This window comes from Buteo buteo, chromosome 16, assembly GCF_964188355.1.
Source record: "Buteo buteo chromosome 16, bButBut1.hap1.1, whole genome shotgun sequence".
Lineage (NCBI taxonomy): Eukaryota > Metazoa > Chordata > Aves > Accipitriformes > Accipitridae > Buteo > Buteo buteo.
Genome location: NC_134186.1, coordinates 31386319 through 31410432, shown reverse-complemented (window position 1 = coordinate 31410432; position 24114 = coordinate 31386319). Strand labels below are relative to the sequence as shown.

The following is a 24114-nucleotide window of genomic DNA, read 5'->3' as shown; positions in this document are numbered from 1 at the left end:
TGACTTGCATCTCATTTGCGTGCGTCCCGGGGGTGACTGCGGGGCGGGGGTGCCGAGGGGCGCCGGCGCCCGCAGCGCGTCCCCGGCGGCACGGCTGACGTCGTGGGTGCCGGGCGGTGACGTCACGGCAGCGGGGTGCGGGCGGTGACGTCGCGGCGGCGCGGGATGAGTCACGGTGCCGTGATGCAGTCCCCGGGCACGCAGGGCCCCCCCCCCGCCCCCGCCCCCCGCCGCGGCCGCCCGGTGCCCCCGCCCGGCGCCCGCCCCGGGGACAGCGGCAGCGGCGGCGGCAGCGGGGACAGCGGCAGGCGGTGAGCGGCTCCCGGAGCCCCCCGGCACCCCCCGGCACCCGGTACCCCGCCTCGGGACCCCATCGTGCCTGCCGGCACTCCTAACAGTGCCCCCCACCGGCGCCCCGTCCTCTCTTCCCGGGACCCCCAACATCGCCCCCCGGGACCCCCGTTGTCCCCCCGGGACCGCCACGCCCCCGGGACCCCCATTGTCCCCCCCGGGACCCCCAATATCTCCCCCGGGACCCCCGTTGTCCCCCCGGGACCTCCGCGCCCCCCCCGGGACCCCCATTTTCCCTCCCTGGGACCCTCCCCGGACTCCCAGACCCTTTTAGGAGGAGCCCCAGATCCCGCTTAGGAGGACACCCCCCCTCATCCTCTCCCCAGACCCTCGGGCCCCCTCTGCCCCCCCTTTCTCTGAGGGGCCCCCCCCGGGTCTCCCTGGGGACAGCAGGGACGGGGTGGTGCCACCCCCGTGCTGCCCCTCACTCCTGTGATGAGCTGGCCCGGTCTCAGCTGGCAGCGGGGTAGGGGGGGGCGGGGCGGAGAGCTGGGGGTATTGGGGAGGGGGGCCTAGGCAGTGCCCCCCCCTCACTGCCCCCTTTAACCCTTTGCAGGCCGCCCCCCTTTTCCACCTCCTTCTCACCTGGGGGGGCCCGGGGCAGCGGTGCCCCCCCGACCTCTGCGCGGGAGGAACGACGGCTCTCGGCACTCTGCTGCGCTGCTTCCCCTGCGAGCGGCTCTGCGGGGGGTGCACGGTGCCCCCTGCCCCCCCGCGCCCTCCCGGGGCCCTGCCACCCGCCATGCCCCCCCCCCGGCGCCGCCTGCCCCCCGCCGCCCACCTGCCCCCCAGGACCTTCCACAGCTACCTGCCCCGCTCCCACCGCACCTACAGCTGCGTCCACTGCCGGGCCCACCTGGCCAGGCACGAGGAGCTCATCTCCAAGGTGCCCACCCCCCCAGCCCACCGGCTGTCCCCCACGGGGCGGCTGGGACAGCCAGCGTCCGTGTGTCCGCCCCGGGGTGGCCCCGGGTCAGCGACCATCACCCTGTGGTGTCCCCAGGGCAGTCAGCTTCCTCCCAAGGTGGCCCTGGGACAGTGACCGCGTGTCGTGTCCCCCCCCATGATGTCCCAGAGGCTGTGAGCTTCTTCCCACGGTGGCACTGGGACAGCCAGCATCTCCCCCGTGGTGCCCCTGGCGTGGCAAGTGTCCCCCCGTGGTGTCCCCAGGGTGGTGAGCATCCCCCCACAGTGTCCCCGGGCCGGTGTGTTGCACGGTGGCAATGCAGCGGGGCGGGGGGACGCGGGTGGCCCAGGGGACGCGGGGCCGAGCCGGTGACTCGTGCCGTGTCCCCACAGTCCTTCCAGGGCAGCCATGGCCGTGCCTACCTGTTCAACTCCGTGTGAGTACCACCGGGCACCCCGGGGACGGTGGCCACGGGCCCAGGGTGGGGGGATGGGGGGGGGGTCCTGGGCTGTGGGCACCAGGGAATCACCCAGGGCTGCTGTCCTGGCGGTGCCGGGCTGTGCCGTGCCGGGCTGCGCCGTGCCGGGCTGCGCCATGCCGGTGGCAGACCCCCCCCTCCCCGCTCTGCGGGTGCAGGGTGAACGTGGGCTGTGGCCCGGCGGAGCAGCGGCTGCTGCTGACGGGGCTGCACTCGGTGGCCGACATCTTCTGCCAGAGCTGCAAGACCACCCTGGGCTGGAAATACGTGAGTGCACCCCTACCCCGCTGCGGGCGCTGCCTCGGGCACCCTAACCCCTACTGTGGGCACCACCCGGGGCACCCTGAGCCCACCCTGTGGGCGCTGCCCCAGGCACCCCAAATCCCTGGTCTGGGCACCCCAAACCTGTAATGTGGGCACCACCCTGGGCTCCCCAAACCTTTGATGTGGGCACCAGCCCGGGCACCCCAAAGCCATGGTGAAGCCAGGACCCCTGGGCACCCCAACCCCACGGCCTGGGCAGCGGCGTGGCACCCCATCGGGGCGGGGGGGGGTGTCTCACGCTGCCTCCCCCCAGGAGCAGGCCTTCGAGAGCAGCCAGAAGTACAAGGAGGGGAAGTTCATCATCGAGATGTCACACATGGTGAAGGAGAACGGCTGGGACTGAGGGGCACGGCGGGGGCACCCCCACCCAGCAGCACCCCTGCCCCGGCAGGCACCTGTGCTGGGGTGCTGGCGGTGGGTGCCCCCCCACCTTCGCGCCTCCCCCAGTGCCCTGAGGGCACCTGGTGCCAGCCGGTGCCCCCCTGGGGGGGCACGGTGCCCGTCACCAGCACGCGGGGGCTGCAGGGGCTTTTCTAGGGCAATAAAGGCTTTTTTTTTTTTTAGGAAGGTGCTGGGTGTCACCTGCCCCCAGCGCTGCCACCTCCCCTGGCTCAGCCCTAGCACCCTGGGGTGACGCCTGGCATGCAGCCGGGGCCCCTGTGGGCACCCTGATGTGGATAGGGGCGTCCCCAATAGTCCCCAACTTGCCCCCCCAGCGCCTGGGCTGTCCCGTACCCTCCCTGCATGCAGGAGCCGTGCAGTGGTCAGTGCATTTATTGGGGCCTCAGGCCTCAAGCTGATGGGGAAACTGAGGCATGGGGGCGGGGGTCAGGGACCCCATCCTGCCCCGTGGGGTGGGGTGGGGAGTGAAAGGTGGGGAGATGGGGGAGGGAAAGGGGGGCAGGTGGGGGAGGAAGGGGTGGGGAGATGGGGAGGAGGTGGGGAAGGAGGAAGGGAGAGAGGGAGAACTGGAGGGAGGGATGGGAGGGGAGGCAGAAAGGGAAGCAGGGAGGGACGAGGGAGGATGGAGGGAGGGAAAAGAGGGGGAAGGATGGGGGCCGGAGGGTGGTTGGAAGGGTGGGTAAGAAGGGAAGGAGGAGAGGAAGGAGGGAGGGACAACGGAAGGAGGGAGGGAAAAGAAAGAGGGATGGAGGGCCAAGGGAAGGAGGGATGGGAGGCAGGAGGGTGGGAGAGACCAGGGAAAGAGGGAAGAAGGGCTGGAGGGAAGGAGGGAGAAGAGGAAGCGGGGGGACAGTGGGGGGCGGCAGGCAGGCAGGCAGGGGCCGGGGTGCGGGCAGGGATCAGGGCTGGGGGTCGCTGAGGCGGCCCATGAAGAGAGGGACGGCGCCAGCATCGTGCCAGAGGACGAAGAGGAAGGGGCGCAGGGCATCCAGCAGCAGGACCGTGCGCGCCACCGAGGTGGCCATGGCGCCCGCCGCCTCCACGCCGGCCTCGTCCAGCACCAGCACCGCCCGGTGCCTCGCTGCGTCCACCGCCACCGCTGGGCCCCGTGCCAGCCCGCACAGCTCCGCGTCCAGGAACAGCCCGTAGTCTGCGGCATCCATCCTCAGCGTCAGCCCCGCGGGGACACAGGGGATGCCGGGGGCACGGGGACACCGAGGGGTGCACAGGGGAAACTGGGGGGCTTCGGTGACACGCGGGATGTGGGGGATGCCAGGGGCACACCAGGGGCATCAGGGGCAAGGGGGCAGCGGGGGGTACTGGGGAACATGAAGGGACACAGGGGACACCGGGGAGATGGGGGATATCGGGGACACCAGAGACAGCAGGGGTAATATGGAGACCCTGGGGGCGTGGGGGACACCAGGGACACAGGGGTACTGGGGGACCCTGGGGATGTTAGGGCCCCTGGGGAAAGGGACCCGCATAGGGACTGGGGAGGGGCCAGTGACGTCCTGCAGGGAGTGATGCCATTGCACATCACCTCCCGCGCAGGAAGTGACAGCATGCCAAGCCCACCCAGCCCAAGCAGTGATGTCACGGGTGGGGAGGGTGTCGGTGGCCTTACCCATGTCGTGGACCATGGCCACCACGTCCAGGGCGAGGTTGAGGCGCAGGCGGGGCAGGGCTAGGGCAGTGGCCTGAAGTGGGGTGCGGGCCGCCCGCCGCAGCAGCCCCAGGAAGGTGGGGGCGTCCAGCGCCCGCTCCAGGGTCCCCAGCGCCCCCGGGGGCCCCCGTGGCACCAGCACCACCAGGCTCAGGCCCTCGCTCAGCTCCAGCCGCCCCACCTGCGGGATGGTCCCCAGCGCTCAGTGCCACCGCAGTGACATCAGAGCCCAGCACCACCCCAGTGCTGCCACAGTGATGTCAGAGCCCGGCAACCCCCCCAGTGGCACGGCAGTGACCTCACAGCCTGGCATCCCTCCTGGTGCCACCAGAGTGACATCACAGCCTGGTATCCCTCCCATTCCCAGGGGACTGAGGTCACAGCCTGCGCCCCCCTCAGTGCCAGGGGAGTGACATCATAGCCTGGCATCATCCCCAGGTGCCATGGGACTGATATTACAGCCTCCCCCCACCCAGTGCTAGGGGAGTGCTATCACAGACTGGCATCCCTTCCAGTGCCACCTGAGTGACATCACACCCTGTTATACCACTCCCGCCATGTGCCAAGGGAGTGATGTCACAGCCCATCCTCCCAGTGCCAGGCAGCGAGGCCTGGGCTGGTGGGGGGGGATACCTGGACCTGCAGGTGGGGGTCGATGAAGGAGGCCACCGGGTACTTCTTGCTGGTCATGGTGGGCACCAGGCGGGGGGGGCGCCCAGGGCGCAGGAAGGGCAGCGGCACCGTCTGTTTGACCTCCAGCGGCGTGCGCCAGGCAGCTGTGGGGACATGGCACCGGGGCTGCAGAGGACAGGCGGGACCCGGGGGGCCACGCGGGGCGACCTCGGGCTCGGCCCCATGCCAGATCCCAGGCAGATCCCGGGGCAGGTCCCCAAGCCAAGCCCTGGGGCAGATCCTGTCGCTGGGGCCGTACCCTGGAGGTGGACGGCGCTGAGCAGCAGCAGGCGGGGCTGGGGGGGCAGTGTGGGCAGGATGCTGGGCAGCAGCCCCCGGCTGGCCTTGCGCACCCACTCGTTGATGTGCAGCAGGTCCAGGCTCTCGTTGCCACTCAGTGTCCGTGGGCGGACGCGGTAGAAGTGCCACGACTCATTGAGGAAGCGTGGCTGGAGGCGCAGCTCTGTCCGGCAGCACGGCTGGTGTCAGCCCTGTGCCTGCCTGGTGTCGGTGGCCCTGCCAGTGCCCGGGCACCCGCCTCACCTGGGTCATGGAAGATCTGCACGGCGGAGAAGAGGCCGGGTGCGTCGGCGAGCTGCTGCAGGGCGCCGTGCACGCAGGCCAGCTCCGGTGGGTATGCCAGGATGGCGCCCAGGCGCTCACGGGTCTCACCGCGGGTGCCTGTGGGCAGAGGGGAAGCTCAGCGAGGTGCCCATGGGTGCACCTGCTGCTCCAGGCTGGGACAACCTGGGGGCACAGGCGGTGCCCACGGCGGTGCCTGTAGCGATGACAAGTGCAGTACCCACGGCAGTGCCGATAGCAGAACCCATGGTGGGGCCCACAGCAGTGCCAATAGCAGTGCCGATAGCAGAGCCCGTGGCAGAGCCCATGTCAGTGCCAATAGTAGTGCAGATAGCAGTGCCGATAGCAGAGCCCATGGTTGTGCCCACAGCCGAGCCCATGGTAGTGCCCACAGCAGTGCCAATAGCAATGCCAATAGCAGAGCCCATGGCAGAGCCCACAGCAATGCCCACAGCAGTGTTGGTGCCGATGCCCGCAGGCAGCCTCTCACCCAGCAGGAGGTGTGAGAGCCCCATGGCGATGTTGATGGGAGAGAAGAGCAGGTTGGCATCGGGCTGGGCAGCCTCCGCCATGTGCTGGTAGAAGCGGAGGGCGAAGGTGCCCAGCGCCTCTGCCACGGCTGCCTGCTGCTCCCCCGTGGGCACCCCACAGACCTCAGCTGGCTCCTCATCCCCAGGGCACGGTGGGGCGCTGGTGCCCGGGGTGCTAGGGGGGCCCTGGGTGGTGCTGCGTGTGGGTGCTGCCGTGCTCCTGTTGGTCAAGGTGCCCGGCTCCTTGGGTGCTCCCTCAGGCGTGTTGGGGCTGGGGGGCTCTGCAGCCTTGAGGGGGGCATCCAAACTGCGCAGCTCCTCAGGGTGGGCATGGGTGGTGGGCGCAGGCAGGACAGGTGACCCCACATCCCCCAGCGAGCCTGGGGCAGGATGGGGGGACACCAGCAGCATCAGGTGCTGTTTGTGCAGCTGCAGGAACCTGGAAGAGGCCTCTGCCGTGGGCACCTGGGCACGGGGACCTGGGTGAGGGGGGGCACAGGGGTGCCCAGGTGGGGGATTCAGGTGAGGGTGGGCATGGGGGCATCCGGGTGCAGGAAGCCCACGTCCCTGGGCCACACTTACCGGGGTGACAGTGGCTGTGGCTGCGGCCACCAGCCACACCAGGGGCAGCCAGAGCGTCATGGTGGGCATTCTGGTGGGCAAGCACGGGTCAAGGGCTTGACAGGCACCCAGCAGCCCCACCCCAGCTCCCAGCACCCCACCTTGGCACCCAACACCCTCCCACCCCACCCTGGCACCCTGCACCCCCATTCCCTACATCACCTGTACCCCCCTGCCCTGTGCACCCCCACCCAGGGGTGCCCCTGGTCTGACACCCCCCCCCGGGGAGCTGGGGGCAGGAGGAGGCAGCACCCCGGGCCCACCTGGGTGCCCGGCGGGTCAGGTGCCTGCGTGTCCAGCCGGGTGCAGGGGGAATCTGGCCGGATCCGGCCCTGCCTGGTTAAAGATTAAGGAGGGCGGCGGGCGGCTGCTGAGGCTTCCCGTAAATCAGCCGGGCTGGCGGCCGGGGGGGCCCAGGGCAGCCGGGAGGGGCGGGCTGGGCGCTGGCGCCCGCGGCAGGATGGGGCCCCCCCGCCCCCTCCAGCCCGGCGTCCCGCTCTGCTCCTGGCACTGGAGGACCAACCCGCTGGGACAGGGACCCTTGGGGAGGTGGGGTGGGGTGCTCTAGCCACTCAACCGCCCTCCCTCTATGGCCCCTGTGGTGACAAGGGGCAGTCTCACCACTCAGGCTCCAGCTCACGTGCCTGGTCCTTGTTCCTCTGATCCCCTGGTGACCTGCGGGGAGGCCCAGGTGGGGTGACCCCCCCCAGGTCCCTCCCTCCACATTTCCCTGCTGCCTGAGGCGGGGTAGGGACCACCCAGTCCCTCGGCCCTCCAGCGCCGGCCAAGGGAGGTCCTCGGTACACCCCCGCCCCGACAGCATGGGGATGACCTGGGAGCCTGCCTGCCCCACACCTTTCCAGCCCCTTGGGCTGCTCCAGGAGAGTCTAGCCCCTCTTACATCAACTCCATGATCTCCTCTGCCTGGTGCCAGGCTTGAGATTTGGGTGTGTGGAGTCCCCAAGGAGCCCTCCCACCCCAGAAGTAGGAAGGCCCAACCTACTGCTTCTGGGCAGCCACCTGTGGGGCAGGCTGCCCTCGCCCCTCCTCTCAGCAAGCCCCGGCGCAGGGACAGCTCTGGGCCTCCCACCCTAGCAGAGCTGCCCTGCCCAGGGCTGCATGGGGCACGTCTGGCCACTCACTGCCAACTTCTGTGGCACCAGGCCGCCCAAGGCCTGTCTGGCCCCTCATCCCCCCCCATCTCCATGGCCCCAGGCCGCCCAAAGCCTGCCTGGCCCCTCATCCCCCCATCCCCCCCCATCTCTATGGCCCCAGGCCGCCCAAGGCCTGTCTGGCCCCACCCCCGAACCCCGCCCTTGGGGCGGGGCTAGAGCAGCTTGCCCCACCCCCGGGCGTGGCCTGGTAGAGCCCCGCCCAGCGGCAGCGGGCATTGGGGGCCATGGCCGCCAGGATCGCCAAGGTGGGCGGGGGCACCGGGGGCACTGGGGGCTCTGGTGGGGGGGTCGGGGCCGTACGCCCGTATCGGCACCGGCACCGGGGGTCTGGACCGGGAGCGCGGGGCAGTGGCGGTACCGGGGGGGGGTCCTGGTGTCAGCACCGAGCGGTGCCAGCCCCGAGGTGCGGGTGGGGGCGGCGGCCGAGGGGTCCCGGTACTGGGGTGCGGGGGGTTGCCGGTGGGGGTGTGCGGGGAGGGGGGGGGCGGTGCCGTGGCGGGGGTCGGCGGTACCGGTGCGGAGGGTGTCCGCTGCCGGGGTGCGGGGGGTTGCCGGGGCCGCACTCCGGTTTCGTTTCCCCGGCGGGGACGGCTCCGCCACGGGGCGTGGCTGGGAGGCGGCCCCGCCCGTGGGGCGTGTCCCGGCCCCGCCCCCTGACCCGCCCCTGTGCAGGAGCTGGAGGAGGCGCGGCAGTGGGACGGGGCGCGCGAGCTGCGGCCGCTGGAGGGGGACCTGCGGCGGTGGGGGGGGGCTGCTGCTGCCCGTGCGTGGGGCGGGGGGCGCTGGGGGTCTAGGGGGGGTCCCCGGGAGCGGGCGGGTCCTGGGAGCGGGGGGGCTGGGAGGCTGTCCCAGGAGCGGGGGGGTCCCGGGAACAGGGAGGCTGGGAGGAGTCCCGGGAGCGGGGGGCACGGGCGGGTCCCCGGGAGCGGGGGATCTGGGGGGTCCCCGGGAGCGGAAGGGGCCCTGGGGAGCCGGGGGCTGGGGATGTAGGGAGGTCCCCTGGGCACGGGGGGCGGGGGACCCGGGGGCGAGGGGGGGGCCCTGGGGGCTACGGGGGCACAGGGGACCTGGAGGGGAAATGGGCCCCTGGGGGCACGGGGGGGGGCCCTGGGGAGTCACCTGGGGGGCACTGAGTGGGTGCCCCTATCAGAGCAACATGGGGGAGGGTCCCGCTGGGGACATGGTGTGGGGACCTTGGGGTCCTGGGGTGGGGGCACTGGGTGGGGATTCCCCTCTTGGGGGGGCTCAGGCTGGGGGGCGGACTCCACGGGGGGCACTGGGGATCAAGGCTGGGACAGGGGTGTGTCCCCCCCTACAATGGACGCTGCGGCAGGGAGTGTCTGAAGTGCCCCCCCTTACCACGGCAGAACAACCCCCCATACAACGCAGGCGCCTTCCGCTTCGAGCTGACCTTCTCCCCCCACCACCCGCTGGCCCCCCCCCGCGCCACCCTCCGCACCAGCATCTACCACCCCGGCGTGGACCCTGACGGCCGCGTCTGCCAGCCCCTCACCTCCACCCAGCACTGGGTGCCCACCACCCGTGCTGTCCAAGGTGGGCATCTCGGCAGGGGGGCACACGGCAGAAGGGGGTGCCTGCCCTGACACCCTCCTTCTCCTGGTGCCTGCAGTGCTGCAGGACCTGCTGCTGCTGCTGGACAGCCCAGACCCCCAGCGGGTGCTGCGGCAGGATCTGGCCTGTGAGCTCCAGCACCAGCCCCAGGTTTTCTGGCGCCGGGCAGAGGAACACACCCGACGCCACGCTGAGCGGCGGCCCGACCCCCCTGGCCCCTGAGCCCCCTGCACCTGGGGGCACCTGGGGGGTCCCAGGGGCACCCCGGCTTCCCCCGTGCCTCTCTGTGCCAGCCAGGGCTGGCCCTGGCATCGCCCCCGCCACGGTGCTGGAGCCTGGGCATGGGGGTCCTGGCACCCTACAGGGGTCACCCCACCCTGAACCGAGTTAAATAAACCAACTCCCACTCCTGCTTTGGCCCCGTGACGCCTCACTGGGATGGGGGGGGGGCAGCAGGGAGGTGCAGCCCTGGGGGGGTGCCACCACGCCTGCCCGTCCCCTCTGCAGTGGCGGTGGGACAGTGCCAGGGCTGCGCCCACCCCGCTGCCAGCTCACGCCAATCCCTCAGACACCTGCTCGGTGCCAGCGTCCCTGCGCCCACGCATCGTGTGTGTCCCCTCCACCGAGAGACGAGGCCGCTGCAGCCTGGCACCGCAAGCCTTTACTGCTGGGGGATGAAGCCTGGGGGGATGGCACGGGGGGGGTCCGTGGGGGACCCCCCCTCAGCGCTTCCTGGTCTTCACCAGGCCCTTGGCCACCAGGCAGCGGTACAGCTCCTGCAGGTAGGTGTAGATGCACTTGGCGTCTGGCACCGGCAGCCGCACCATGTCCTCTACCTCCAGCAGCGGGGCGCAGCCTGCCCGCTCCCTGCGGGGACACCACCGTCACCTGGGGCCGCCCGCCCGCCCGGGGACAGGGTCCCAGGGGAGGGAGGGCCGGGGGGGGCTCTCACTCGGCGGTGGCAAAGGCCAAGGCAAAGTTGTGCCGGCGGGCACCAGGCTCCAGGCTGCCGTAGTCGAAGGCGTCGGGGAAGAAGCTGTGCAGGAGGGCGCAGAAGGCCAGGCCGCTGCCCCAGCTCCCCGAGAAGTTCTGCACGTCCACGTGCTGCCGCGGAGGGAGGGGGGTCAGGCTGCTCCACGGCGGCTGCCCCACGGCGGCTGTCTGCCCCGCTGCAGCCGCCCCCACCTTCTCACCTGGTAGCCGCGAGTCCTGGCGCGGCACCACTCCAGCAGCATGGCCTTCACCGCGGCGGTGCCCCCTGTCCGCTTCAGGTGTGGGGCCGGCCCCGTGGCTGCCCTGCGGGCGATGCCGGGTACCGTGGGGCACCCCACACGCCCCACAACCCCGCCCTGGCCCTTCGCTGCGCCCCATGTGGCCCCCCCCCTTGGCCTCCCCCTCCCGGTGGCTCCCCGTTGGCCACTGTCTGCCCCAACAGGACCCCCCCCGTTGACCAGTCCCTGCCCCCGGGGGCACCCCCCATTGGCCCATCCTTGCCCCACTGGCCCATTTCCCCCATAGCATCTGCCCCAGGGGCTCCCCATTGGCCAGTGGCCCCGACCCCCCCAGAGCCCCACATTGCCCCATGTCCCCCCAATAACCCTCATGGCCCGTGCCCCCCCTTGCCCCATGGCCTCCATCCCTCCGTGCCCTCTGTGGGACCAGGCCCCCCAGTCCCTCCATGTCCTTGGTTGCCCCATGCCCCCCCCATTGTCCCATGGCCCCCACCTCCCCGTGCCCCCCATGGGACCAGGCCCCCCAGTCCCTCCGTGTCCCCTATTGCCCCATGGCCCCCCACGGCCCCATGGCCCCCCCATACCCCCACTGCCCCATGCCCCCCGCATTGTCCCATTGCCCCATGGCCCCCCCGTGCCCCCCCCCCCCCGTGGGGCCAGGCCCCTCTCACCCTCCAAACTTCTCCAGGATGGCGCTGCGCCCCTGTGCCCGGGCACTCGCATGCGGCCGCCCCCCAGCCCTCTCTGGCCTCGGCCTTGGCCTTAGCCCCGTTGTCCCGGGGGGTGCCCGGCCCTGCAGCCCCTCCGCCGGCGCACCGCTGCGGGCACCAGGGTGGCCTCGTGGGTGGGGGTCAGGGCACCGCTGTGGGTGCCACTCATGGGCACAAATGGGTGGACCAGCCCGGGGCTGTGGGGTGCTGCCCGTCGGGGCACAGGGCTGTGGGGTGCCTGCGGTGGGGCAGGGCTATGGGGCAGCCCTGGGGCCGGCCACGGGGCACCCGTGGGGCCGTGCCCCCCCCCCCCCCCACTCACCTCTCGCCGCCCCCTGAGCCCCCGGTGGTGCCAGCTGCAAGGGAGAGAGGAAGAGTCAGCGGGGTGGGAGGGGGCACCCCGGGGTGGGGGCACCCACGTCCCCTCCGGGCACTGGTGGGGTCCCAAATGGGGGAGGGCATCCCCAGGGCACCATCAGGGGCACGGGGCTGGAGGTCGTGTCCCTCCCCCCCCGGGGAGGGGACATGGGGCACCTGCAGGGGACCCCATGAGGGGGACGGGCACTGCGTGGGGCAACGGTGACCCGCAGGCTGCGCTTACCTGCAGGGGAGGTGGGAGACGTGGGGGATGCTGGGGACGTGGGGGACATGGGGGATGTGGGGGACGTGGGAGACGTGGGGCTGGTGGCCCCTCCTGGGGATGAGCAGGAGGGGAACTCGGGCCACGGCTCGTCCTCCTCGTCCTGCAGCCAGGTGGGCTCCTGCAGGCACAGCCGGGGTGGCACTGCCAGCCTGGGCACCGTCACCCTGCCCTGGCACCGTCACCCTGCTCCTGGCACTGCCAGCATGGGCACTGGGCACCGTCACCCTGCCCTGGCACCGTCACCCTGCTCCTGGCACTGCCAGCATGGGCACTGGGCACCGTCACCCTGCCCTGGCACCGTCACCCTGCTCCTGGCACTGCCAGCATGGGCACTGGGCACCGTCACCCTGCCCTGGCACCGTCACCCTCCTCCTGGCACTGCCAGCATGGGCACTGGGCACCGTCACCCTGCCCTGGCACCGTCACCCCTGTCCCCAGCCCTACCACACCTGCCCCGGCTGTGCCACCCCCGTGCCCCCTCTCACCTGCTGGCCCTGGGTGCTGACTGCTGCTGCTGGCCCCGTCCCGGCCTCCTCCTGGGGCCCCTTCACAGCACCCCCCCCGGCACCCTCCTCGGCGCCCTCCTCGGCACCCCCCCCGGCGCCCTCCTCGGCGCCCTCCTCGGCACCCCCCCCGGCACCCTCCTCGGCGCCCTCCTCGGCACCCCCCCCGGCACCCTCCTCGGCGCCCTCCTCGGCACCCCCCCCGGCGCCCTCCTCGGCGCCCTCCTCGGCACCCCCCCCGGCGCCCTCCTCGGCACCCCTGTCTGCCGCTGCCTTGGCATTGCTCCCGGCATCCTCCGGTGCTTTGGCCCCGGCCCCCCCACCGGCCCCCCCGGCTGCCTCTGCCCCGGCATCACACCCCACATCCTGAGCCGCCTCGGTGTCCCCCCCCGCGTCCCCTGCTGCCCCTGTCCCCTGGCCATCGCCCCCGTCAGCCCCCGCTTCCCTGCTGCCCTCCCCCGACCCCCCATCCCCTGGCCCCGCGGGGGGGCGAGGGGGGGTGCCTGGGCCGGGGGTGCTGGGGGTGGGGCTGTCCGGGGTGGGGGTGTCCGGGGTGGGGGTGTCCGGGGTGGGGGTGTCGGCGTCTGCCTGGGGCTCCATGCTGCTGCGGTCACTGCTGCAGGGGCAGAGGGCTGTCGCTGGGGTGCCCCCTGGTGCCCCCCACAGCTTGCCTGTGCCCCTCCCAGCCCCACTACCCCCCATCTTGACCCTGTCCCCATGCCCCCCCCAGCCCTGGGACCCCCATTCCCCCACCCTGGGCACCCCTGTTGCCCCTGCCCAGCCCACATTCCCCACCCAGGCTCCCCCATGCCCCGCCGTGACACCCCAATACCCCAGCCTGCCCCCCCACGTCCTCCAGCTCCCCCATGCCCTACACCAACCCTCCCCATTCCTCTCCTGCCCTCCCATCCCAGTCCCCCCCTTACCCCTATTGAGGCCCCTGTGTATCCTTCCCGCCCCCCTCATACCCCCTCCCGACCTCCCATGCCCCCCTCCTGACACCCCATTCACCCTCCCACCCCCCTCTCCCATCCCGGCCCCCCCATGTCCCATCCCGACCCCCTCAATTCCTCCGTCCCACCCCCAACCGCCATCCCGACCCCCCCCTTCTGCCTCTCACCCCCCCCATCCCGTCCACTGCACCTCCACCCCCTCCCGGCCCCCATTATTCCGCCTCCCGCCCCCCCCATATCCCATTCCAACCCCCCCCGTCCTCTCCCGCCCCCCCATATCCCATTCCAACCCCCCCACGTCCCCTCCCGACCCCCATATCCCATTCCGGCCCCCCCATGTCCCCTCTTGACCCCCCATATCCCTTCTCGGACCCCCCATGTCCCATCCCGACCCCCCCCCGTGTCCCCTCCTGACCCCCCCATATCCCATTCCGCCCCCTCTATCCACTCCCGACCCCCCGTATCCCATTCCGACTCTCCCACGTCCCCTCCCGGCCCCCCTTGTCCCATCGTGCCGCCCCCGACCCCCCCCCCGACCCCCGTTATTCCCCCTCCCGACCTCCCGGCCCCCCTCCCGGTCGTCCCCCCACCCCGTGCCGACCCCCGTTACTCCCCTCCCGGCCCCCTGGCTCCCGCACCCTCCCGGCCGCTCCCCGCTCCCGCCGCCCCGCCCCGCCCCCCCCGCGGCTATTTTTACCCGGCGGGGGCAGGTGCCGCCTTCACTCACCGCCCACCCGTGGGGCAAGCGTGGGGGCGCGGACGGGGACCCCGCTGGGCAGGGGCACACGGCGACGCTCCCCCCGGACACCAGGGACACCCCACGGGAGTCCGCGGGGCCCCGGGGGGGCACAAGGGGACGCGGACACCTCCCCCCGACAGCGACAGGGAGACTTGGGGGCACAGGGACGCGGGGGGGCATCAGGGGAGACTTGGGGGACATCAGGGGTCACGGGGGGCACAGGCACACGAGGGGGCATCAGGGGACACGGGGGGGCACAGGCACGCGGGGGGGCATCAGGGGAGACTTGGGGGACATCAGGGGACTCGGGGGGGCACAGGCACACGAGGGGGCATGGGGGCGACAGACACGTGGGGGACACGGGGAACAGGGGGGTCACAGAGTCACGGGGAGACATGGGGGACACAGACACACAGGGCGACATGGGACACAGGGGGGCAGGCCGGGCAGGGGACACGAGGGGGGGGACACGGGGGGTCACGGAGCCCGCGGTGCCCCCCCAGGACTGGCCCGGGGGCGGTGCCCGGTGCCGGCCCCGCCCCCCTGCGGCGCTGGTCCCGCCTCCTGCGGGGCAAAGGGCTGGCAAAGCGCGCGCCTTCCCCGCCCACCGCCTCCCCTCCTCTCCTTGACTGTTGGCCCCCCCCACCCCTCCCGCGGCGCCCTATCAGCGTTGGGGCCGCCCTCCTCTTCTCCCACCCTCCTGGCTTCTATTGGCCGAAGCCGGAGGCGGGGCGGGGCGGGTCTGCGTCTGGGCGGAAGCGGGACGCCCACGTGGTTCCTGCCGGGAGGCGCCGCGGGATCCCCGGCCCGAACCGAACCGAACCGAACCAGACCGTGCCGAGCCGGGCGGAGCCGAGCGGGTCCGGGCCGGGCCGCCATGGACCCGCTACGGGCCCAGCAGCTGGCGGCCGAGCTGGAGGTTGACATGATGGCCGACATGTACAACCGGTGCGGCCGGCCGGGGAGAGCGGCGGCACCTGGAGGGGGGTCCGGGGCGGGGGGCACTGAGGGTGCTGGGAGTGCCTGGGGATGGGGGAGGCACTGGGGCGTATCGGAGGCGCTGGGGGGCCCTGGGGGTGAGGGGCGGTGCCGGGGATGCCCGAGGGTGGGGGACACCGGGGGCTTCTGGGGGCGGCGGTGACCCGGGGGGTTAGGAGGTGTTGGGGTGCTGGGGCTCGGGGGTGCCCGGGGTTGCGCGTGGCAGGGCCGGCGAGGGGCTGACGGTGCCGGTGTCGTGCAGGATGACGCAGGCGTGCCACCGAAAGTGCGTCCCCCCCCACTACAAGGACGCGGAGCTGTCGAAGGGGGAGAGTGTGTGCCTGGACCGCTGCGTGGCCAAGTACCTGGAGGTCCACGAGAGGATGGGCAAGAAGCTGACGGAGCTGTCGCTGCAGGACGAGGAGCTCCTCAAGCGCATGCAGCAGGGCACTGGCACCGCCTGAACCCCCCCGCCCCCCGTCACCCCAATAAACTGGAGGCTTTGGGCCAGCTGGTTTGCTTCCCTTGCCCCCCCCAAAGCCACCCCGTGGCTATGTGTGGGGGTACACGTTGAACCCAGCGCTGCCGGTGGATGCTGCTGGGGAGCCCCCCCTTGCTGTCCCCAGCTGCCACGTGCAATGTCCTTGAGGGGGGCACCCCTGGGTGCCCCCCCGGTCTCCTGGCCAGGCCCAGCCCATGTAATCCTGGGATTAGGCAGAGCCGGGCTGAGCCCCTTGTAATCCTCCGCGGGGTGGGGATGGGGCTCTGCCCCTCCCTGTCTGCCTGTCGGCCAGGGGACACCCGGGGGGACAGCTGGGGGAACCCCCCCCCCCCCAGAGTCACACAGCCCTGGAGCAGCCGGAGAGGGACAGGCACACAGGGACACCCGTGCAGGGACACCCCCGAGCCCCCCAGCCCTGGTCGGGGACGCACAGACAGGGACCACGCAGGGATACCCCAGGGACACCTGCACAGGGGCAGCCCAGACACCCACGCCTGGACAAGGACAAGGACCACACGGGGACATCCAGAGACACTGGGGGAGGGACAATCAGGACACGCACAGGCATAACCATGCACCCACAGGGACAGTTGGAGAGGACAAGGGACACCCACAGAGCTGCACCAGCTCTCCTGCAGATGTTCCCTGCAGGAACACCCTGACCCTGGGTGAAGGACACCTGCAGAGGGGCACCCCTGGGGTGACACCCACCAAAGGGACCCAGGCCACGGCTGGGCAGCATCCACGTGTCCATCTGCCTGTCCGCAGCCCAGCGGTGTGGCACTGCCTGCGCATCGGTGCCTGCCGGCAAGTGGGTCAGGCTGTGCAGGGTGCGGGTGACAGCGTGGGCGGTGTCTCTGTGCCCCGTGGCTCCCGTTACACCCGCCGGCCGCCTGCGCTGCCAGCACCCTGTGAAGGGTGCGGGGTGCCAGTGGCACGGGTGTTGCCAGCCAGGGCGACGGCAGTCATGTCACCGGGCATTGCGGTGGCGGGTGCTGCATGGCAGCGGGTGTGCAGTGCACAGCGAGGGGGGTGCAGTGCACGGCGGCGGGTGCTTGTGCGCGCATACCCTGCGGCTCAGGGTGCGGCAATGCGTGGGGGGGGGGTGTCTGTCCATCCTTCCCGGTCCCTCCCCGCAGCGAGCCGTGCATGCCTCACTGCTCTCCAGCTGCCCGGGCACAGTGGCGGCGGTGCCATCAATATTTCAGGAGGAGCAGGCGGTGACCTGGAAAAGCAGTGCCCCCCCCACCCCCACCCCCCCGCAGCAGCCAGGCCCTGCTCTCCCAAAATAAGACCATTTTTAATAAATAATTTCCCACCTTTTGGTTCCTGTTGGGGGTTTTTCCCGCTCAGGATCAGGGGGACACCCCTGCATCCTGTGGCCCCCTCCCCCGGCCACCCCCCACAGTTCTAGGGGCCTCCCCTGGGAAGAAGGGGGGCACAGGCACCCCGAGGAGCCAGGACCCCCCTGGGGTGCCGCGGGGGGGGGGGGGTGCTCAGAGCTGGGGCAGGAGCAGACCCAGGAGGGGCAGGAGGACGTGGGGCTGGCGGGGGGCGGCGGCGGCCATGGGGGCGCAGGGCGCCTGGGGGCAGCGGGCATCCCCGGGGGGGCCGCGGGAGTCGCGGGAAGGAGGGGGCGGCCGGGGCTGGGGTCCCCGCAGGTCGTGGGGGGGCAGGCCGTCGCGGTAGAAAGCGGAGGGCGGCGCGGCCGGGAGGGTGCCGGGGCGACCCAGCGCCCGTCCAGGGGTGCCCATCACCGCCACCCCACCGCCGCCATCTCCCTCCTCCTCATCCTCCTCCTCCTCCTCCTCCTCCTCGGGGCAGGCGTCGAAGTCGCGGGGGCGGAGGTGGCGCAGGTCGGTGCCGCGGCGGTGCGGGGGGCTGGCACAGGGCACGGGGGAGCTGGAGACGCGGGTGCGCCGGAACCAAGCCCAGAGCGGGCGAGCGCGGCAGTCGCAGGCCCAGGGGTTGGCGTTGAGGCGCAGGAACTGGAGGGCGGGCAGGGCGGCCAGCGGGTCCCCGGGCAGCGCCGCCAGGCTGTTGTTGAACAGGTAGAGGATGGTGAGGCGGGCCAGGCCCCGGAAGGCGCGGCGGTGGATGGTGACCAGGCGGTTGGCGTGCAGCAGCAGGCGGTCCAGGCTGGGCAACCCTCGGAAGACGCCCTCCGATAGCGCCCGCACCCGGTTCCCGTGTAGGAAGAGGTGGCTCAGGTTGGCCAGGTCAGCAAAGAGGTCGTCCTGCAGTGGAAGGGAGGAGAGAAGGGGTGAGCGCAGGGTGTGCAGCAGCACCGGGGAGCCCCCAGCACTGCCCCACGTCCCTGCATGGTGGGCATCACCCGGAGAGCTGCCTGTGACTGTCCCGCAGAGCCCTGCTCTGTGGGCTGCACCCGGAGCCTTGCCCCGTGTCCTTGTCCTGCAGGCATCCCCCATCAACCTTCCCCGTGTCCCCGCTCCGTGGGCATCGCCCAGCGCCTCGTTCCGTGCATATCACCAAGAGCCCCCTCCTGTGTCCGGGCCCTGCTGGCGTCACCCATGACACTGCCCCGTGGCCATCGCTCTGTCCCCGCTCCATGAGCATCCCCTGTCACTCTGCCCCACGTGCTGGCTCCGTGAGCATCGCCTTGTCCCACGCCCTGGCTCCACGGATGTCACCCGTCACCCCGCCCCATGTCCCTGCTCCATGGGTGTCACCCCTCACCTTGCCCTGTGGGTCTCCTGCAGAGCCTGGTCCCCTGCCCATGCCCTGAAGGCATCACCCACCACCCTGCTTCAACCGCCTCCCCCATCCCCTGCCCCGTGGGCATCACCCGCCACCCCCCTGCCCCTCGGGCACCCCCAGAGCCCTGCCTCACGGGCACCCCACAGCTGCGCTGGGGCAGCCCCGGGGCTGTGGCGGACCTGCAGGTAGAGCAGCCCGTTCTCCTGCAGGTAGAGGTACTGGAGGCTGTGGAGGCCGCGGAAGATGGCGCTGGGCAGGCTGGCCAGCTGGCACCGGTAGAGGTGCAGGGCCTGGAGGCGCCGGAGGCCGTGGAAGGTGTCGGGGGCCAGGACGCGGAGGTGGGGGTTGTCACCCAGGTCGAGCTCCTCCAGGGCGGGCAGGTGGCGGAAGGTGCCCGGCTGGATGGAGGAGATGTTGTTGGAGTAGAGCCAGAGGGTGACGGTGCTGGGCCCGAAGGTGCCCGCCCGCAGCGCCCCGATGACGTTGTTCTGCAGGAAGAGGCGGCGGGCGCCGGGCGGGAGCCCCGCGGGCACCGAGGAGAAGTTGTTGGCCTGGCAGCTGACGGTGGGCGGCGAGACGTAGCAGGTGCAGAGCGCGGGGCAGGCGGGCGCCCCGCCGGGCACCCACGCCAGCGCCGCCAGCAGCAGGGCCGCCAGGCGCCCGCCTGCGGGCACAGCGGGGCATCAGCACGGGGCACCGTCTGGGGCGCTGCCCCGGCCCGGCCCCGCGCACCCACCGCCCCTGCAGGGTCCTCCCGAGGCAGCCCCCCCCTCCCCCCCCCGGGCACGGGGCGCCCTGGGATCTGCACCCCACGGAGCCTCCCACGCGGCCATGGCGGCCCAGGAACCCCCCTGGGGCCGTGCCCGCACCTACGGCTGCGGTCCCCCAGGAGAACCCCGAGGCCATGCCCACCCCGTCGGGGCTGGGCGCCCCTCAGAGCCCCCCGGGACCGCGACCACCCCATAGGGCCACAGTGCCCCAGGAGCCCCCCGGGGCCGTGCCCACCCTGCGGGGCAATGCCCATCCTTCAGGCCCGTTGCCTCCCAGGCCTGTGTCAGCCCCATAGGGCTGTGCTCCCCAAAGACACCCCCCCCAGGGCCGTGCTGGCCCATAGGACCATGCCCACCCCACAGGGCTGGGCACCCCAAAAACCGACCACCTCCTTGCACCGTCCTCCTCTGGGACCCCAGGGGCCGTGCCTTGACCCACCCGGGCCCCACGGTCCCCCGGGGTCCCAGGCCACCCCACGCCCCCCACACACTCGGGGGAGGGGGGTATGCCTCCTCCCCCCCGGCCCCCCCCGGCGCGCCCCCCGCCAACGGGGCGGTGCCACGTGCGCGCGTGCCGCGGCCACGTGCGGGGCGGGGCGCGCGTGGGCGCGCGGGCTGACGCTCTCGCCGGTGACACGCGCCGCCGCCGCTCCGGGTGTTCAGCGCCGCCGCTTCCCCCCCCACCCCCACCCGTGTCCATCCCCCCCCCTCCCACCCCACCCCCCCGTGCCTGCAACCCGAGAGCTTCATCCATAATTCAACCCGGCCGCCTGGCCCCACGCCCGGGGATGCGTGGATGCTCCAGCCGCCGGTACCGGGGGAGGGGAGGGGAAGGGGGGGTGCCCCCCCCGGTGCACCTCCGGTGCACCGGGGGGGCCACACACCCGCTCCCCTCCCCTCCCCCGGTGCGCCTCGGTGGGGGGGGGGGACACCCCCCACCCACCCACGGAGGCGTCCGGCGCAGCTGCTCAGCGCCGCCCCCCTCCCCCGGCGCCCCGTGCCGGCGTGCGCCCCCCACCCGCGTCCCATCTGTCACTCCCCCTCGCCGCGGGCTGACTCAGTTGGGAGCTGAAGTCACCGGTTCCTGGGCATCGTTTCCCCCCCCTGTGCCAACCCACCCCCCCCCCCAGGTCCTGGTACGGAACCGGCGCGCTGCTCGTGGGTACTGCACGGACTGGGGGTCCTGGGGTGGCACCGGCTACCCCGTGGGTCGCGGGGCACCCCCACGTCGGGTTATGCACCCCAGTGCCGCACAGGGTGCGCCGGGGGGGGGCACCCGCACCCCGGGCTGACGCCGGGGCTCCCCGTGGGTCCCGGGGCACCCCCACAGCGGGCAGCGAGTCCTAGAGCTGCACGGAGTCCCCCGTGGGTCGCGCGGCACCCCCACGCCAGGCTGCGTGCCGCCGGAGCTGCACCGGGCAGCCCGCGGGCGGCGGGGGGGGGGGGCGGGGGCGCACCCTGAGGTGCCCCGGGTCCGTGCCCCCACGCCGGGCCGGGCGCCCTCGGGCGGCCCCGGGTTCCCCACGCACCCCGGGGCACCCACGGCCCGCGCTGCCGCGGGCACCCCAAGAGCCCCCGGGGCACCCCGAGGCGGGACCGTGCTCTCCAGGGTGGCACCCCGGGGCTCCTCCCCCCCCCCTCCCCGGGGCTCTCCCGACACCCGTGGGTCCCCCCGCCCGTCCCCACGCCTACCTTGGGGCAGGTCCCCAGCCGTGGGGGACCGCATGGCGGGGCCGCCGCTCAGGCGCTGCCCGCTGCCCGGGGGCTCATGGCCGGTGCCGGGGGGGCTCGCTCGCCCCCTTCACCCCCGCCGCGCCGCCGGGAGGAGCAGCAGCAGCAGCCGCCGCCGCCCCGGGGCATGGCACGGGTGGGCTGCGGGCACGGGTGGGCTCGGGCTGGGCTCGGCACGGCTCTGCCCGCGGCTCCGGTGGGGCTGAGCCCTGCCCCGCGCCGCGCCTTATCCCGGGGCGGCCGCGCTCCGCCCCCCGCCGCCGGCCCCGCCGCTTAACCCTTCCCGGGCCGGCCCGCCCCTCTCCACGCGGGGAGGGGGGGACAGTCCACGGGGGACCCCCGGCGGCGCGGCGGGGAGAGGGGGGACGCGCTGCCGGACCCACAGAGGGGAGCCCCGCCGGGAGGGGGCTCGGCGGCGGGTGCCCCCACCGGGGAGGCGGGACTCGCGGGGGGGGGGGCGTCCGCGGGGGGGCCGCCAGCGCGGGACGGGGCGCGTGCCGCCCGCCCCTCCCTGCTCCGCTCCCACGGTCTCGCGGCTCGCGCCGGGCCGCGGCGCCCGCACGGACCCCCGGGACCCCGGCGGGGGCTGCCGGCGGGTGGGGGGCCGCCGGCGGGTGGGGGGCCGCGGGGCCGCCGGGAGGGCGCCGAGCGGGGGGGCGTGGGAGGGTGAGGGAGGGTGGGCCGCGGCGCTCGCCCCGCGCCCACGCGGGACCGCGGCGCTGTCCATGGGGCCGAGCGCGCCGCTCCCACCCGGGGCCGCGGCGAACTCCCCCCGCGTGGGGCCGCGCCGGCGGGTCCTGGCAGCGGCCCCCCCCCCCCCGCCGTTGCCCGCCTGGGGCGGGAGGGAGGCACACGCGTGGCCGCGCCGGGCTGCGGCGGCACAAGCTGGCACCGGCGGCGCGTTTGCGGCGCCGTCTCCGGCGCGGCTCCCGGCGAGCGAAATACCACAAGCTGGCGCGGCAGGCGCGGCGGGCACCCGTGGGTGGGGGCGTGGGAGGCGCGGGGCTGACTCAGGGGGCCGCCGTCCGCTCCCCCCCCCCCGCCGCTGCCCGCGGGCACCCCGACAGGGGCACTCCCCCGACAGCCATGCCGGGGGAGGGGGGTGCGGCCCAGCCCGTAGGATCTGCAGGGTGTCCTAGAGGGATGCACCCACCAGTGGGTGCTGGCGCCCACCCGCCTGGGGGCACCTGGGGACAGGGCGGGCAGAGGGACACGTCCTGATGCCACTGGCCAGGCCCGGGGCTGGCAGAGATGGGTGGTGGGGGTCCATGAAGGATGGGTGGAAGGAGGGCCAAGTGAAGGGCAGCTGCAGAGGACAGACAGCCGGACAGCGGGATGGAGGACAGCTGGAGAGATGGACAGCTGGACAGACAGTTGGGTGGAAGACAGCTGGATGGACAGTTGGGGGGAGGACAGCTAGAGAGGAGGACAGATGGCTGGACAGCCGGGTGGAGGACAGCTAGAGAGAACAGCCGGACAGACAGCCGGGTGGAGAACAGCTGGAGAGGACCGCTGGAGAGGAGAACAGCCGGACAGATAGCCAGGTGGAGGACAGCTAGAAGGGAGGACAGACGGACGGACAGCCGAGTGGAGGACAGCTGGAGAGGAGGACAGCCAGCCAGCCAGACGGGTGGAGGACAGCTGGAGAGGACAGCCAGACAGACAGTTGGAGAGGAGGACAGCCAGCCAGCCAGACGGGTGGAGGACAGCTGGAGAGGACAGCCGGACAGACAGCTGGAGAGGAGGACAGCTGGACGGACAGCCGGGTGGAGGGCAGCTAGAGAGAAGGACAGATGGATGGACAGCCAGGTGGAGGACACCTGGAGAGGATAGACAGCTGGACAGCCAGGTGGAGAACAGATAGAGAGGGCAGCCAGATGGACAGGTGGATGGAGGACAGTTGGAGAGGAGAACAGCTAGAGAGGAGGACAGACAGCTGCTGGACAGCCAGGTGGAGGACAGCTGGGGAAATGGACAGCCGGACAGACAGCTGGGTGGAGGACAGCTGGAGAGGAGGACAGATGGATGGACAGTTGGGTGGAGGACAGCTAGAGAGGCCAGCCAGCCAGCCAGCTGGATGGAGAACAGCTGGAGAGGAGGACAGACAGCTGGAGGACAGCTGGAAGGGAGGACAGCCAATGGACAGCTGGGTGGAGGACAGCTGAGGAGGCGGACAGCCGGATGGACAGCTGGATGTGTGGAAGACAGCTAGAGAGGAGGACAGACAGACAACCGGATGGGTGGAGGGCAGCCGGAGAGGAGGACAGGCAGACAGCCGGATGGTGGAGGGAAAGGCAGGTGAGGGCAGGAGGGCTGGCAGGTTGCGGGCAGGGCAGGTGATGGGCAGCTGGATGGGTGGCGGGACAGACGGCCAGCCGAATGGGCGCAAGGATGGATGGAGTTGCGGTTTTAGGGGGACAGATGGATGGGTGACAGACAGACGGGTGGATGATGGGCAGAGGGATGGCTGATGGACAGATGGGTGGATGGCTGATGGACAGATGGGTGGGTGATGGACAGACAGATGGGTGGCTGGCTGAGCAGATGAACGGCTGGCTGGAGGGGTGGGGACGGGTGGGGACAGAACAGGTGGCTGGAAGCACCGAGGGATGGACGGGCGGACGGATGGCGGGAGGACAGACGGATGGAGGAGCAGACATGGCGTGGGCGGCCAAGGGGAGGGTGGTGACAGGGATGCGGGGGGTGCCCCAGGCAGGGTGCAGGGCCAGGCAGGCTGCAGGGTGGGTGCCAGGGACAGGCAGGTGACAAGGGCAGGGACAGCAGCGGCCATGAGCGGTCAGAGACACGGGCAGAGCCTGGCACAGCACAGGCAGGATGGCACGCCGGGGGATGGCACGGGGGCGGGGGCACGGGGGGGGGGGCGGCCCGGGGTGGCACTGGGGGGGCCGGCCCGGGGATGGCTTTGGGGTGGCACATCTGGGGGTGTCCCAGAGGTGGCCCAGGGTGGCCCAAGGGTGGCTCAAGGGTGGCCCAAGGGTGGCCGCAGCTGGAGGACATCTCAGGGACACCAGGTAAGAGGGTGGCACACCCGGAGGTGGCATGGGGGGGCCAGAGGGATGACAGGGGGGGCACACACAAGGGGCTTGGGGGGGGTGGTGGCAGAGGCGTGACACCCACGGGTGGCACAGGGATGGCTCCGGCGGGGGGGCACACCTGGGGGGGGTGGGCAGCACCGTGGCACGCCGTGGGGAGGGGTCTCAGCCGGGACAGCCCCTCCCGGGGCAGACCCACGGCGTGCCCCCCCCCCCCGGGGCCGCCGCACCGGGGCCGCCTCCCACGCCCCCCCCTCCCGCCGTGCCCGGTGGGGGCGGGACCGCTCCGCCCCGCCGCCGGG

At 72.7% G+C, this 24114-nt stretch overlaps 6 protein-coding genes across 9 annotated transcripts; 3 read left to right on the top strand and 3 right to left on the bottom strand.

The window, feature by feature from the left end:
- The first annotated feature begins 181 nt into the window (after positions 1–181).
- On the top strand, positions 182–2628 carry YPEL4 (yippee like 4). Its single transcript, XM_075048613.1, has 5 exons — positions 182–311; positions 908–1237; positions 1651–1694; positions 1895–2003; positions 2314–2628. The coding sequence occupies exons 2-5, from the start codon at positions 1094–1096 to the stop codon at positions 2401–2403; spliced, it is 387 nt and encodes a 128-aa protein (XP_074904714.1). The 5' UTR covers positions 182–311; positions 908–1093; the 3' UTR covers positions 2404–2628.
- A 197-nt stretch (positions 2629–2825) lies between these two features.
- Positions 2826–6990, bottom strand: SERPING1 (serpin family G member 1). Of its 2 annotated transcripts, XM_075048610.1 has the most exons (8): positions 6797–6988; positions 6495–6564; positions 5873–6377; positions 5344–5481; positions 5060–5263; positions 4762–4904; positions 4090–4309; positions 2829–3612 (listed from the first exon to the last, which is right to left on the bottom strand). In XM_075048610.1, the coding sequence occupies exons 2-8, from the start codon at positions 6561–6563 to the stop codon at positions 3362–3364; spliced, it is 1530 nt and encodes a 509-aa protein (XP_074904711.1). In that variant the 5' UTR covers position 6564; positions 6797–6988; the 3' UTR covers positions 2829–3361. The 2 variants fall into 2 exon arrangements, with proteins under 2 accessions (XP_074904712.1, XP_074904711.1); XM_075048611.1 differs by lacking the exon at positions 5060–5263 and having other exon boundaries at positions 2826–3612; positions 6797–6990.
- Positions 6991–7920: 930 nt separating this feature from the next.
- LOC142040550 (ubiquitin-conjugating enzyme E2 L5-like) lies at positions 7921–9692 on the top strand. The gene is given in 5 exon segments (XM_075048608.1): positions 7921–7953; positions 8381–8452; positions 8454–8471; positions 9076–9262; positions 9339–9692. Coding segments are annotated over 5 exon segments (462 nt in total). The 5' UTR covers positions 7921–7932; the 3' UTR covers positions 9503–9692.
- Positions 9693–9923: 231 nt separating this feature from the next.
- Positions 9924–14370, bottom strand: SMTNL1 (smoothelin like 1). 3 transcript variants are annotated; one of them, XM_075048604.1, is made up of 8 exons: positions 14019–14370; positions 12351–12984; positions 11824–11983; positions 11545–11578; positions 11184–11330; positions 10474–10576; positions 10233–10384; positions 9924–10147 (listed from the first exon to the last, which is right to left on the bottom strand). In XM_075048604.1, the coding sequence occupies exons 2-8, from the start codon at positions 12966–12968 to the stop codon at positions 10003–10005; spliced, it is 1359 nt and encodes a 452-aa protein (XP_074904705.1). In that variant the 5' UTR covers positions 12969–12984; positions 14019–14370; the 3' UTR covers positions 9924–10002. The 3 variants fall into 3 exon arrangements, with proteins under 3 accessions (XP_074904705.1, XP_074904706.1, XP_074904704.1); XM_075048605.1 differs by having other exon boundaries at positions 14049–14370; XM_075048603.1 differs by lacking the exons at positions 11184–11330; positions 14019–14370 and having other exon boundaries at positions 12351–13048.
- Positions 14371–14790: 420 nt separating this feature from the next.
- On the top strand, positions 14791–15548 carry TIMM10 (translocase of inner mitochondrial membrane 10). Its single transcript, XM_075048607.1, has 2 exons — positions 14791–15008; positions 15301–15548. Exons 1-2 carry the CDS (start codon positions 14938–14940, stop codon positions 15500–15502), a joined length of 273 nt encoding a protein of 90 aa, XP_074904708.1. The 5' UTR covers positions 14791–14937; the 3' UTR covers positions 15503–15548.
- A 1273-nt stretch (positions 15549–16821) lies between these two features.
- On the bottom strand, positions 16822–20981 carry RTN4RL2 (reticulon 4 receptor like 2). The gene is made up of 3 exons (XM_075048606.1): positions 20721–20981; positions 18438–18922; positions 16822–17777 (listed from the first exon to the last, which is right to left on the bottom strand). The coding sequence occupies exons 1-3, from the start codon at positions 20752–20754 to the stop codon at positions 17037–17039; spliced, it is 1260 nt and encodes a 419-aa protein (XP_074904707.1). The 5' UTR covers positions 20755–20981; the 3' UTR covers positions 16822–17036.
- Between the last annotated feature and the right edge of the window lie 3133 nt (positions 20982–24114).

Bases quoted from the DNA above. Each gene is read 5' to 3' on its own strand.
- TIMM10 (XM_075048607.1), top strand. From the start codon at position 14,938: ATGGACCCGCTACGGGCCCAGCAGCTGGCGGCCGAGCTGGAGGTTGAC. The intron at 15,009-15,300 runs GTGCGGCCGGCC...GGTGTCGTGCAG, and splicing joins ATGGCCGACATGTACAACCG to GATGACGCAGGCGTGCCACC.
- SMTNL1 (XM_075048604.1), bottom strand. From the start codon at position 12,968: ATGGAGCCCCAGGCAGACGCCGACACCCCCACCCCGGACACCCCCACC. The intron at 11,984-12,350 runs GTGAGAGGGGGC...CTGTGCCTGCAG, and splicing joins TCAGCACCCAGGGCCAGCAG to GAGCCCACCTGGCTGCAGGA. The intron at 11,579-11,823 runs GTAAGCGCAGCC...TCTCCCTTGCAG, and splicing joins GTCTCCCACCTCCCCTGCAG to CTGGCACCACCGGGGGCTCA.
- RTN4RL2 (XM_075048606.1), bottom strand. From the start codon at position 20,754: ATGCGGTCCCCCACGGCTGGGGACCTGCCCCAAG. The intron at 18,923-20,720 runs GTAGGCGTGGGG...CTGTGCCCGCAG, and splicing joins GGCTGGGGACCTGCCCCAAG to GCGGGCGCCTGGCGGCCCTG. The intron at 17,778-18,437 runs GTCCGCCACAGC...CTTCCACTGCAG, and splicing joins ACGGGCTGCTCTACCTGCAG to GACGACCTCTTTGCTGACCT.
- YPEL4 (XM_075048613.1), top strand. From the start codon at position 1,094: ATGCCCCCCCCCCGGCGCCGCCTGCCCCCCGCCGCCCACCTGCCCCCC. The intron at 1,695-1,894 runs GTGAGTACCACC...CTGCGGGTGCAG, and splicing joins GCCTACCTGTTCAACTCCGT to GGTGAACGTGGGCTGTGGCC. The intron at 2,004-2,313 runs GTGAGTGCACCC...GCCTCCCCCCAG, and splicing joins CCACCCTGGGCTGGAAATAC to GAGCAGGCCTTCGAGAGCAG.
- SERPING1 (XM_075048610.1), bottom strand. From the start codon at position 6,563: ATGCCCACCATGACGCTCTGGCTGCCCCTGGTGTGGCTGGTGGCCGCA. The intron at 5,264-5,343 runs GTGAGGCGGGTG...GCTGCCGGACAG, and splicing joins GCAGATCTTCCATGACCCAG to AGCTGCGCCTCCAGCCACGC. The intron at 3,613-4,089 runs GTAAGGCCACCG...TGGATGCCGCAG, and splicing joins GGCCATGGTCCACGACATGG to ACTACGGGCTGTTCCTGGAC.